We start from the raw sequence: 14863 nt of genomic DNA, 5'->3' as shown, positions 1-14863 counted from the left end.
ACTTATCATCTGCTCCCCCTCAGCCATCTCATGGTCATACCTATTATACCTCTACAAGTCCCAGTTCACATTACTCCACTCTATGTCCATCACCTCCTACCTTTCCAGTGCACGCACGCAAGTACCCTACCTCTCCAACAATTACTCCACACGCTGAGACCTCCAGTTCATTCCCATCGCATTTTTACTGTGCATTATCTCCTGTAAATTGTCATATCCCACTTTGCTCAGTTCAGATTCCACCATGAATCACTATAAGCACTCCCATGTTCAACTTCTGACATATATGTCTGGGAAAATCCCAACTCTGGTTAATTTCAACTCTTCATATACCTTATACCTTCACCCAAGCAACGGCATGTCTATGGCAACCATGCCATGTATTATTTTAAATGGGCACACAGATCTGTATGGAAATCATTCTTCATTTCCTTAGACAATTCACTCTCCCACTCTTCAGTGCAACTCTTTCTTGCCTTTTCTTCCTTCTTAAAACCTCCAAGCCTCCCTCATCCTCATATTCAGCTGGGGATCTCATTTTTTATTGAAATATAAAACAAAGGGGAAAGAAAATGTCAATATCTTTCTGCCATCTAATCTACCAACCCATTTGTTTCGGTGGCTAGAGACCTATTTTTTCTCCTATTCCAAGGAATAAGCTTCCACTGAAGTCTAGTGCATTGCCTTTCATCCTCTCTCAACTATTCAAGGACATCATTCCAGAAATTTCCCCCTACCTCCCACATCATTAAACTTTCCCTCTCTACCAGATCTTTCCCATAGCATGTAAATGCTATATCAGGGATGCTATAATATCAGTTATCTTAAAAACAAAAACAACACAGAATTCCAAAAATCCAAAACTTTCCTTGACCCTACATTCTCTCCTCTGGCTCTTCTTTGGCATACTTTGGAACAAAAATCTTTGAAAGGAACTATACTTGCTGCCTCTCATTTCTTTAGCTTTCACTCTGCCTTGAAACCACACTAACCAGATTTTTACCCTAACCACTCCACTTTTGTCAAGGTCACCAGTGATCTCCACACATTGCCAAATCCAATCGTCAATTCTCAACCCTCACTAACATCTCAGCATTTGATACAACAAATCCCTCCTTCTTCTTGACACACTTTATTTACACTCGGCTTCCAGAATACCATACAAATATGGCTATCCTTCTGCTTTGAAGGCTACTCCCTCATGGTTTTCTTAGCTGGATCTTTCTCCTCTGTCTGACTACTTGACACTGGGGTTCGTAGGGCCTAGTCATTAGACCTCTTTTACTATGCTGTCTTTTGTGGGCAGTCTCTTTCTGTTGTAGCTCATCCAATACCAACTATCTTTGTACCTCCAGTCCAGACTTCTCCCTGAAGTCTTCTAGATAACTCATCTTAGATGTCTAATAGGATTTCAATTTTAAGATGTTCAAAATAGTGCACCTGAATTTTTCCCTCACAAAGCATGCTACTCCCTCAGTCTTCCACATTTCAGTAAATGACACCATCATTTACCCTCATGCTTGTCCTTGACTTGCCTTTTTCCTCCTAAACCCCAAACCCAGTCAATCAGCAAACTCTGTTGGTAAAACAGTCAAAATGGATGCAGAATCGGTCCACTTTTCACCACATGGGCTAAACCATAATCTCTAGATTGGATTACTGCAACAGCCTTACCTCCTCTCCCTGTATTTATTTTTGAAGCGTCCCTGCTCCCACTCCATTCTTCACAGAACAGCTACAATGTTTCATTTAAAACATAAGTCAAGTTTTCCTCTACTTAACATTTTCCACCAGCTACCCAAGTGATTCAGAGCAAAAGCCAAATTTCAATGGCTTATATAGTTCTATGTTCTCGTCCCTTGCTGTTCATTGACTTTAGTCCCTCCCATTTTTTATCCTTGCTCACTGCATTCCAGGTACACTAAACTCCTTGTTCATATCCAAATACACCAAGCAAATAGTCACCTTGGGGCCCTAAAATGCTCTTCATTCAATGTGAAACATTGTTTTCTAGATATTTACAATGATGTTCTCCCTTACTTCATTCAAGTCTCCACTCAAAAGTATTTTAAACAGAACTGATTTCTTGACATTCTCTTCCTGCATTTTTTTTCATAACACATTCATTACCACCTGACATTATAGTCACATGTATATGTTTATCTGTTTATTATCTGTCTCCCTCAGTAAAATGTAAATAACATTAGAACAGAGACCTTTGCTGACTTATTCACTATTAAATCCTCAACACCTAGAACTCAGCTTGGCACAAGTGAGCATTCAGTAAATGTTAGTTGAATGAATAATGCTGTACCATGTAGCTGAAATATGGTGACACATGGATAAATTGAATATCAGACATTAAGTTAAGTAATGAGTTTTTAATGTGATAGGAACAAAGTAATAAACAAAGTATTCTTTGTAGCTGAATAATGGTTTTGGGTGATGAACCACAGATTCAAATAATTTTTAAATGAATAATATTAATAATGTACAGTCAAATTCAGAAATATATTTTATGGTCCATTTGTAGAAGCTAGCCTATGAGTTAGCCAATGTTCAAATTAGCAGATTGATCCTGACTCAATCAAAGAAAAAGCATGGCTTGATTGAGGGCAGAAATATTACCTTAATTTAGCAAACAAAACATTATGAAATTAACAAGCAATAAATTTTGACAATGAAAGTCATTCAATAAGAAATTTACCTCCCAAAAGAAATATATATTTTTTTCATTAAACTTCACTTTTTCAATAAAAATTATTTTATTAGTTTAGTTATGAAACAAACTATAGGTACCAAACCAAGTTACCTCTGGTCAGTGGAAACCACTCATTCATTCATTTATCTAACACATGATTAACAACTGCTCCATGCCAGACACTGTGCTAGGTATATTCACACAAATAAGCTATCATAACACCCTGTGAGAGGAAAAATTATCTCCTGTTTTGTTGATGAAGAAATTAAGGCTTGTCCAATTATTGAGAGATCAGAAGTTCGGTGGTAAATTTCATCCCCAAGTCCATCCAAATAACTGTATATCCATTGTTCCCTCCACTCTACCATAGCTGCTTCAAGTCCAATTTATACCAAGGGCAGCTGATTTGCTACTGGGACAGTTTCTGCATTTTAGACACTCCACATGAAGCAATTTATCCATTTCTTTTTTTTTTATTGAGTACTTATAAGGGTTAAACATGATGATCCTGATATGAATTCCAATTTTAATGAATACATAATTCAGTAGAGCAGATGAGACAGGCACAAAATTATGATGCAAAGTATAAAATAAGACTGTAACAAGAGGTACAAAGTGTCACAGCTCACCAGTTCTTTCATCAGTAGAAGAATAAAGGACAGCACTGTCGCATCAAAGAATTCAAAGTGAGCAGACTTTTGATAGTGTACATCCCCTTAGATGGAAATACTGGCAAAGATTTTCTTATTAGTTAACTACATTCTTTAAGGACAGTGATAGTCACAATGAATGCCTTAGAACTGACCACCAACTAAAAAAGGTGAATGTAACAATCATTTCAGTGTAACTACTCCATAGTTAAAGGGCAGAGATCTGAAAACATTATCAACACCACGTTATTTTTATAAATCTTTAGCATTTGCTCTTCTTATTACACAAGGCAGAAAGATCAAGGCACTTAAAGCTTAAATAAGCAAAGATAAATACCAGTGAAAAATTAAAAAGGTTTTTCAAAAGCCAAGTTTGCAAATACTTATTAGTTGTCCCACAAATATTAGTGTGGTGAGTCTCAGTGATGTCAAAAAAAAAAAAAAAAGTAAAGGAATTTTCTCCACTCCATGACATTTATTGAGGATCCAGGCAAGAAGTTATCTTTTTGTTGGCAGAGACATTCACATTAAACATGCATTAGAAAACTGTTCAACTATATAGGGCACAGGGAAGTATAAGAGCCTCTGCATGAAATTCAGACTGCATTTTGAATCAAACAACACTCATCACGAATAATTCTCTACTATGCTGTAAGCTTCACAGGGAGAAGAGAGGAAAATTCATCACAATTATCATGAACTAACCATATACCTATATTCAAAACCTGCTAAAGTTTCTTAATAATCCAATGCTGAGAAACTCTTTCCAGAGGAAATGTGTTTACAATTTCTTTAAGAATTGTAAAAGAGAACAACTACATGTAAATTCCCAGTTTTAATTTTTTTTGGGGGGTAGTGATGAAGTAGGGTGAGTAGGAGAGCAGGCTGCTAGGAAGTACAAGTTACTACTACAAGTGACTGCAAGTTTTTCCAAAGGAAAAACTATCAAGGAAATAAATGAGTGGGAAAATACAATGGCAGATTTCCGATATAAATTTAATACCATGATGATGATAGTAGACCTCATTTCGGTCACAATGGTATGTGTTACAACATCATATCTTGGACTCCTCATATCTTTTTGTCACACCCCCATCCAATCCATCAGCAAAACTTATTTGACCTACAAAACACCGATGGCTTCCACATCCACCTTACTGCAATTCATCACTAATAGCCTGGATTAATGCAATAGCTTTCCAAGTGGACTCCCTACTTTCATGTCTGCCTCCATAGCTTATTCTTTTTTTTAGTTGCAGTATACTTAACATACAGTGTAATTTTAGTTTCAGGTGTACAATATAGTGATCCAACACTTCCATACATCACCCAGTCCTCATCTCAACAAGTACACTCCTTAATCCCCATCACTTACTTCCTCCCTCCTCTCTAGTGTGTCCTCTAGAGTTAAGAGTCTGTTTCTTGGGGTACCTGGGTGGCTCAGTCGGTTAAGCTAGTGACTGGCTCAGGTCATGATCTCACAGTTTGTGCATTCGAGACCCGCATCGGGTTCTGTGCTGACAGCTCAGAGCGTGGAGCCTGCTTCAGATTCTGTCTGTCTCTCTCTCTCTCTCTCTCTCTCTGCCCCTCCCCTGTTCACTCTCTGTCTCTCTCTCAAAACTAAATAAATATTTTTTAAAAAGTCTGTTTCTTGCTTTGCTTCTCTTTTATTTTCCCTTTGCTCATATGTGAGATTTAAGAAACAAAATAAATGACCCATAGCCTATTTTTTTAACACAGGAGCCAGAGTGACCCCCTCCCCAAAAAAAAGCTCATAATTTCCTTCATCTGCTCCAACCCCCACAATGGCTTTCTCCCATCTCGGAGGAAAAGACAAAGTCATTACAATGGCCTGAAACAGGGTAGACCTCTGCTACTGCTCTGACCTCATCACCTCCTAGTACTTTTCCTTTTGATCACAGCACTCCAGTCACAACAGCCTCTCTATTGTGCCTTTTCCATACCAAGCACATTCTTGTCTTAGTGCCTTGTCACTTGCTTTTGATTCTGCCTGGAACATATTTGCTCCAGTTATCTGCATGACTCACATACTCATTCCATTCAGGTCTCTGTTGAAATGTCCCCTGATAAGGCAGGTCTTCACTAACCCCACATTTGCAAAAACCCACCTCAAGGAATATTTTTTCCACATTCACAGATGAGAAACTAAAGCTCACGTAGTTATTAAGTGATAGAGCTAAATTTTAATCTTCAGATTGTCTGATTTCAGAGAACAAGTTCTTTCCATCCACCATGCTAGCAGTTTACAGTTGCCCAAGAGACAGAGGTGTCTTGATATTTAATGAAATTGTAGCTTCCTGGAGCCAGGAAGATCCTTTAGAAATGGTTTCGTCTCTACATTAATATAAGATGGGTGACTTATAAAAATGAAATTTTTAATCAAAGCCTGGGAAAAATTTCATGTTGTTACAAATTAAGAAGAGTTAGGATTTAATGAAGAAAAGTGTGAAATTATGTCTCAGGTATAAATCCTTTTTAACGAGATTATAAAACTCCATTCTCATTTCATGTTTATGTACAGACCTAATATTAATAGCTTTATTTTTAAGTATACCCATCTCTGGCAATCAAATCAATGGCTTAAGATTAGTGACTCAACCCCATGTACCAGATACCTCTACCTTAGGGCAAGTCTGTGTGTGTGCATGTTACCTAAAATGCTTAAAGTTGAAATATTCTCTTGAGAGTGAAAAGTTTGAACCAAACTACATAAAGACACAAGGATAGCTTTTAGAGGGAAGATGGCGGCCTAGGAGGACGCTGGGCTCACCGCGCATCCTGCTGATCACTTAGATTCCACCTTCACCTGCCTAACTAACCCAGAAAACCGCCAGAGGATTAGCAGAACTGAGTCTCCAGAGCCAAGCGCAGACAAGAGGCCCACGGAAGAGGGTAGGAAGGGCGGCGAGGCGGTGCGCGCTCCATGGACTGGCGGGAGGGAGCCGGGGTGGAGGGGCAGCCTGCCGGCCAAGCAGAGCCCCCGAGTCTGGCTTGCAAAAGCGGAGGGGCCGGACGGAGTGTGTTCCGACAGCAAGCGCGACTTAGCCTCTGGAAGGTCATAAGTTAACAGCTCTGCTTGGAAAGCGGGAAGGCTGGAGGACAAAGGGAGGGAGAGCTGCTGAGCCCCCTGACAACAGAGCTCAGTTTGGTGGGGAACAAAGGCGCTCGCCAGTGCCATCTCCCCCGCCCATCCCCCAACCAAAATCCCAAAGGGAACCAGTTCCTGCCAGGGAACTTGCTCCCTCCGCGCAAACACCCAACTCTGTGCTTCTGGGGAGCCAAACTTCCGGCAGCGGATCTGACTCCCTCCCGCTGCCACAGGGCCCCTCCTGAAGTGGATCACCTAAGGAGAAGCGAGCTAAGCCTGCCCCTCCTGCCCCCCGTGCACCTTGCCTACCCACCCCAGCTAATACGCCAGATCCCCAGCACCACAAGCCTGGCAGTGTGCAAGTAGCCCAGATGGGCCACGCCACCCCACAGTGAATCCCGCCCCTAGGAGAGGGGAAGAGAAGGCACACACCAGTCTGACTGTGGCCCCAGCGGTGGGCTGGGGGCAGACATCAGGTCTGACTGCGGCCCCGCCCACCAACTCCAGTTATACACCACAGCACAGGGGAAGTGCCCTGCAGGTCCTCACCATACCAGGGACTATCCAAAATGACCAAGCGGAAGAATTCCCCTCAGAAAAATCTCCAGGAAATAACAACAGCTAATAAGCTGATCAAAAAGGATTTAAATAATATAACAGAAAGTGAATTTAGAATAATAGTCATAAAATTAATCACTGGGCTTGAAAACAGTATAGAGGACAGCAGAGAATCTCTTGCTACAGAGATCAAGGGACTAAGGAACAGTCACGAGGAGCTGAAAAACGCTTTAAAAGAAATGCAAAACAAAATGGAAACCACGACGGCTCGGATTGAAGGGGCAGAGGAGAGAATAGGTGAACTAGAAGATAAAGTTATGGAAAAAGAGGAAGCTGAGAAAAAGAGAGATAAAAAAATCCAGGAGTATGAGGGGAAAATTAGAGAACTGATACACTAAAAAGAAGTAATATATGCATAATTGGTATCCCAGAGGAGGAAGAGAGAGGGAAAGGTGCTGAAGGGGTACTTGAAGAAATAATAGCTGAGAACTTCCCTGAACTGGGGAAGGAAAAAGGCATTGAAATCCAAGAGGCACAGAGAACTCCCTTCAGACGTAACTTGAATCGATCTTCTGCACGACATATCATAGTGAAACTGGCAAAATACAAGGATAAAGAGAAAATTCTGAAAGCAGCAAGGGGTAAACGTGTCCTCACATATAAAGGGAGACCTATAAGACTCGTGACTGATCTCTCTGTTGAAACTTGGCAGGCCAGAAAGGATTGGCACGAGATTTTCAGGGTGCTAGACAGAAAAAATATGCAGCCGAGAATCCTTTATCCAGCAAGTCTGTCATTTAGAATAGAAGGAGAGATAAAGGTCTTCCCAAACAAACAAAAACTGAAGGAATTTGTCACCACTAAACCAGCCTTACAAGAGATCCTAAGGGGGATCCTGTGAGACAAAGTACCAGAGACATCACTACAAGCATAAAACATACAGACATCACAATGACTCTAAACCCGTATCTTTCTATAATAACACTGAAAGTAAATGGACTAAATGCACCAACCAAAAGACATAGGGTATCAGAATGGATAAAAAAAACAAGACCCATCTATTTGCTGTCTACAGGAGACTCATTTTAGACCTGAGGACACCTTTAGATTGAAAGTCAGGGATGGAGAAATATTTATCATGCTACTGAAAGCCAAAAGAAAGCTGGAGTAGCCATACTTAATCAGAAAAACTAGACTTAAAATTAAAGGCTGTAACAAGAGATGAAGAAGGGCATTATATAATAATTACAGGGTCTATCCACCAGGAAGAGCTAACAATTATAAATGTCTATGTGCCGAATACTGGAGCCCCCAAATATATAAAACAATTACTCATAAACATAAGCAACCTTATTGATAAGAATGTGGTAATTGCAGGGGACTTTAACACTCCACTTACAGCAATGGATAGATCATCTAGACACACGGTCAATAAAGAAACAAGGGCCCTGAATGATGCAGTGGATCAGATGGACTTGACAGATATATTTAGAACTCTGCATCCCAAAGCAACAGAATATACTTTCTTCTCGAGTGCACATGGAACATTCTCCAAGATAGATCATATACTGGGTCACAAAACAGCCCTTAATAAGTTCACAAGAATTGAAATTATACCATGCATACTTTCAGACCACAATGCTATGAAGCTTGAAATCAACCACAGGAAAAAGTCTGGAAAACCTCCAAAAGCATGGAGGTTAAAGAACACCTTATTAAAGAATGAGTGGGTCAACCAGGCAATTAGAGAATAAATTAAAAAATATATGGAAACAAATGAAAATGAAAATACACCAATCCAAATGCTTTGGACGCAGCGAAGGCAGTCCTGAGAGGAAAATACATTGCAATCCAGGCCTATCTCAAGAAACAAGAAAAATCCCAAATACAAAATCTAACAGCACACCTAAAGGAACTAGAAGCAGAACAGCAAAGGCAGCCTAAACCCAGCAGAAGAAGAGAAATAATAAAGATCAGAGCAGAAATAAACAATATAGAATCTAAAAAACTGTAGAGCAGATCAATGAAACCAAGAGTTGGTTTTTTGAAAAAATAAACAAAATTGACAAACCGCTAGCCAGGCTTCTCAAAAAGAAAAGGGAGATGACCCAAATAGATAAAATCATGAATGAAAATGGGATTATTACAACCAATCCCTCAGAGATACAAACAATTATCAGGGAATACTATGAAAAATTATATGCCAACAAATTGGACAACCTGGAAGAAATGGACAAATTCCTAAACACCCACACTCTTCCAAAACTCAATCAGGAGGAAATAGAAAGCTTGAACAGACCCATAACCAGCGAAGAAATTGAATCAGTTATCAAAAATCTCCCAACAAATAAGAGTCCAGGACCAGATGGCTTCCCAGGGGAGTTCTACCAGACGTTTAAAGCAGAGATAATACCTATCCTTCTCAAGCTATTCCGAGAAATTGAAAGGGAAGGAAAACTTCCAGACTCATTCTATGAAGCCAGTATTACTTTGATTCCTAAACCAGACAGAGACCCAGTAAAAAAAGACAACTACAGGCCAATATCCCTGATGAATATGGATGCAAAAATTCTCAATAAGATACTAGCAAATCAAATTCAACAGCATATAAAAAGAATTATTCACCGTGATCAAGTGGGATTCATTCCTGGGATGCAGGGCTGGTTCAACATTCGCAAATCAATCAACGTGAGACATCACATTAATAAAAAAAAAAAAGAGAAGAACCATATGATCCTGTCACTCAATGCAGAAAAGGCCTTTGACAAAATCCAGCACCCTTTCTTAATAAAAACCCTTGAAAGTCGGGATAGAAGGAACATACTTAAACATCATAAAAGCCATTTATGAAAAGCCCACAGCTAACATCATCCTTAATGGGAAAAACTGAAAGCTTTTTCCCTGAGATCAGGAACACGACAGGGATGCCCACTCTCACCGCTGTTGTTTAATATAGTGTTGGAAGTTCTAGCATCAGCAATCAGACAACAAAAGGAAATCAAAGGTATCCAAATTGGCAAAGATGAAGTCAAGCTTTCGCTTTTTGCAGATGACATGATATTATACATGGAAAATCCGATAGACTCCACCAAAGTCTGCTAGAACTGATACATGAATTCAGCAAAGTTGCAGGATACAAAATCAATGTACAGAAATCAGTTGCATTCTTATACACTAACAATGAAGCAACAGAAAGACAAATAAAGAAACTGATCCCATTCACAATTGCACCAAGAAGCATAAAATATCTAGGAATAAATCTAACCAAAGATGTAAAAGATCTGTATGCTGAAAACTATAGAAAGCTTATGAAGATAATTGAAGAAGATATAAAGAAATGGAAAGACATTCCCTGCTCATGGATTGGAAGAATAAATATTGTCAAAATGTCAATACTACCCAAAGCTATCTACACATTCAATGCAATCCCAATCAAAATTGCACCAGCATTCTTCTCCAAACTAGAACAAGCCATCCTAAAATTCATATGGAACCACAAAAGGCCCCGAATAGCCAAAGTAATTTTGAAGAAGAAGACCAAAGCAGGAGGCATCACAATCCCAGACTTTAGCCTCTACTACAAAGCTGTAATCATCAAGACAGCATGGTATTGGCACAAAAACAGACACATAGACCAATGGAATAGAATAGAAACCCCAGAACTAGAGCCACAAACATATGGCCAACTCATCTTTGACAAAGAAGGAAGGAACATCCAGTGGAAAAAAGACAGTCTCTTTAACAAATGGTGCTGGGAGAACTGGACAGCAACATGCAGAAGGTTGAAACTAGACCACTTTCTCACACCATTCACAAAAATTAAGTCAAAATGGATAAAGGTCCTGAATGTGAGACAGGAAACCATCAAAACCCTAGAGGAGAAAGCAGGAAAAGACCTCTCTGACCTCAGCTGTAGCAATCTCTTACTCGACACATCCCCAAAGGCAAGGGAAATAAAATCAAAAATGAATTACTGGGACCTTATGAAGATAAAAAGCTTCTGCACAGCAAAGGAAACCACCAACAAAACTAAAAGGCAACCAACGGAATGGGAAAAGATATTTGCAAATGACATATCAGACAAAGGGCTAGTATCCAAAATCTATAAAGAGCTCACCAAACTCCACGCCCGAAAAACAAATAACCCAGTGAAGAAATGGGCAGAAAACATGAATAGACACTTCTCTAAAGAAGATATCTGGATGGCCAACAGGCACATGAAAAGATGTTCAACGTCGCTCCTTATCAGGGAAATACAAATCAAAACCACACTCAGGTATCACCTCACGCCAGTCAGAGTGGCCAAAATGAACAAATCAGGAGACTATAGATGCTGGAGAGGATGTGGAGAAACGGGAACCCTCTTGCACTGTTGGTGGGAATGCAAATTGGTGCAGCCGCTCTGGAAAGCAGTGTGGAGGTTCCTCAGAAAATTAAAAATAGACCTACCCTATGACCCAGCAATAGCACTGCTAGGAATTTACCCAAGGGATACAGGAGTACTGATGCATAAGGGCACTTGTACCCCAATGTTTATAGCAGCACTCTCAACAATAGCCAAATTATGGAAAGAGCCTAAATGTCCATCAACTGATGAATGGATAAAGAAATTGTGCTTTTTATACCCAATGGAATACTACGTGGCAATGAGAACAAATGAAATATGTCCTTTTGTAGCAACGTGGATGGAACTGGAGAGTGTGATGCTAAGTGAAATAAGCCATACAGAGAAAGAAAGATACCATATGGTTTCACTCTTATGTGGATCCTGAGAAACTTAACAGAAACCCATGGGGGAGGGGAAGGAAAAAAAAAAAAGACGTTAGAGTGGGAGAGAGCCAAAGCATAGGAGACTGTTAAAAACTGAGAACAAACTGAGGGTTGATGGGGGGTGGGAGGGAGAGGAGGGTGGGTGATGGGTATTGAGGAGGGCACCTTTGGGATGAGCATTGGGTGTTGTATGGAAACCAATTTGACAATAAATTTCATATATTGAAAAAAAAGAAAAAAAACATAAAAAGGAAAGAAACAAGGATAGCATGACGAAGACATTCACTGTGCAAAATCCTCACAATAGGAAAAGTTCACCTTTCCTTTCACAATGACCAATTTGGTTTAAGTACTATCTAATATAAGACTTTGGGAAGATTTCTAGTCTTCACTATAACAAAACTTAATCTGTCATGGATCATACTCATACAATCTTACTTTTAATATAGATTTAATAAGACCATTCTTCTTCCATGATATAAGTGCTCTAAAGTCTAATTCAATGAAAATCTCTAATATTTGTATTTTATTCAGCTGTTTTGGCATCCTACACATATAAGCTGAATTTGGAAATGTGAACTGTTCTCTAAAAGAAATAAAACAGAATGAGAAAAAAAGATATTGATCATAGTATCTTCAAATAAAGTTAAAAGAGTAGAAAAGTTCTCTAAGCTTCCAACTGGGCCTTGCAACATGTTGGCTGGAATAGCATAACTAGTGGAATAAGCTTCAAATCCACTTTTAACTTAATTAAAGAATAATGTAACATGACTTCTATTAATTTATATGTTCCAAACTTGAGTGCTATAGATCTCAGGGCCAGGGTGTGTCAAGTTCTTTACTCAACTGTGTAGAATGAGGAATATACAATGAAAGCAACAATCCAAATAAGATTCACACAACTAGCCAAATGACAGAGATTTCAAGATTGGAGGTGGATGTATTCTACCTATCCTCACTCCACACACATGCATTAGTGGAACAGGAAGGTATGTAGTAGTTTCATATTTGAGTGGTATATTTTTTAGATGCTCAACCTGAATATCCAGAAAAATTCTAGGTAATCACATATTCTAAGTCAATGATCTTATGAAGATAGAGAAAGCTTTCATGAAGAGGGGCATAATAATACCAAAGAGCTCAGGAATGAGTGACCTTTTGGGACAGCACAGATCCTGACTACAACTCCTATGTAAATGTCTCCAGCAATACTTACAGTACTGCTAAACTATGCCATCATATCTATATTTTTTTCTAAATTAGATCATAATTTGTTCTTTAATATAAAGAAACAAAAAGCAAATCAGATCTGGAAATGGATACCATGAGCCAGCATAAACAAATCATGACATTCTTTGTTTAATTAGTATGTAGTGGACGCTAAGGAAATGTACAAAATCAAACACCTCCATCCCGGTGAGGGCTGCTTCACAAAGTAGTCACCTTGGGGGTTACCGACTGATTTTGAGGAGACTTCCATTTTAAAAAGCACATTCTTCTTTGGAGATTGCCTTCGGGGCCCTTTACAAAACACACATACACACACACTATTTCATTACCTCATATCACAATTTGTTTTTATAGATTTAAAACTGAAACCAATAAACATGACAATAAAACAAGTGCACATTTTGACAACATTGAGAGAACATCTTCTCTGATGATTTATATGCTCCTGAAAACAAATAATGAACCCCTAAACAATAAACCAGAATGATCCTTCCCCAAAACTGGAAAAACTTACTGGTAAATGGCCAAGAAGATAAGTGATGCTTCCACCGACATAAATTATCACTCCATCTAGGCTCAGTATTATCATAAAGCCATCTAATGACTAATGAAGAGAGAATAATAATGTAATTAAATAGTGGAACAATAATAAAATGATAGCTTTATTTCTAAATGCATAAATAATTATAATAGCACACTGAAAATGTATTGTGGGCCTTAAATATCAATAAAGCAGGCACAGACTTAATTAAAATTCCATTATTCTGCCTCCTACACAGAATCTACTTAACCTTAAGCATGAGATGTTTATCAAATGATGTGTCACTTAGACAAACAAATTTTAATGTATACTCAATTAACACAAAGCTCTCCAACACAAGCTAGGAAGATTCATTTCCATGTGTAGGTTGTTTCACATTTATTCAAAATTAATTTCAAAAATGCTAAGAATATTTTGCAGGGCATTTTTATTTGTGGTTAGTCACCTACTTATACATATGGAGATTACCATCACTTTCCTGCTATATAATGGATTTGATATCCAGACAAGTGCCTCCTGGTCGAGAACCCCTAAAATTATGAATAAAGTATATAAAAACGTATATTTCAAAACAAAACCAAGCTTATTGTAAAGTAAAGGAAACAATCTGGTATCAGAAATTACTATAACATGAGAATTAACAGGTAAGGGGATATTGGAGCCTGAATTTGCCTTGTAAATATCTGCATAACACTGATGGCATAGAGATTGGGAGAGAGAAAGCAAAACCAGGCATACACAAGGTGGGAAGTGAAATCAGAGACTTCTGCATAAAACCAGGCTTCCCAAAGGGTAACACTCTCAGCAGACAAAATAGATCTTATCCAGCAAAGGGAGAGAGTGAATGCACATGTCTGCCTCAGGCTCAGCTCTGGCTAGAGAAGGAAAAGAAAACTAGTCTCATCTGAGAATCACTAAACAGAAGCTCTCACTCACACAGATTTGGAGCTGGAATTCACAAACTACCTGTGTAACTTTCCAGACCCCAAGCCCATTATTTAGTTTAAAGTGGTCTTGGGGCACCTGGGTGGCCAACTCTAGAGCATCTGACTCTTAATCTCAGTTCAGGTCGTGATTTTGCAGACTGTGAGATTGGGCCCACCCCTGCATCAGGCTCTGCGCTGACAGAGTAGAGCCTGCTTGGGATTCTCTCTCTCCCTCTCTCTGCCCCTCCCCCGCTCATGTTTGCTCATGCTCTCTCTTTCTCTCAAAAATAAATAAAACAAACTTTAAAAAATTGTTTAAATAAATAAAGTGCTTCTCACTCTGGACATCTAGTAAAAAGAAACTGAAATCATTTCTAG

At 39.0% G+C, this 14863-nt stretch overlaps 1 protein-coding gene across 6 annotated transcripts in view; it reads right to left on the bottom strand.

The window, feature by feature from the left end:
* The window catches only part of PASD1 (PAS domain containing repressor 1), a 118053-nt gene that overhangs the window by 51064 nt on the left and 52126 nt on the right, over window positions 1–14863 (bottom strand). For all 6 annotated transcript variants that reach the window (XM_045050873.1, XM_045050874.1, XM_045050875.1 and 3 more), the window contains one exon: window positions 13533–13622. In XM_045050873.1, coding sequence (XP_044906808.1) covers window positions 13533–13622 — 90 coding nt within the window. The remainder of the gene's footprint in view (window positions 1–13532; window positions 13623–14863) is intronic.

The sequence above is a fragment of the Felis catus genome, chromosome X (assembly GCF_018350175.1).
Source record: "Felis catus isolate Fca126 chromosome X, F.catus_Fca126_mat1.0, whole genome shotgun sequence".
Taxonomy (NCBI): Eukaryota; Metazoa; Chordata; class Mammalia; order Carnivora; family Felidae; genus Felis; species Felis catus.
Note: the sequence above shows the minus strand (reverse complement) of the source record. Positions and strands in the feature narration are given on the sequence as shown.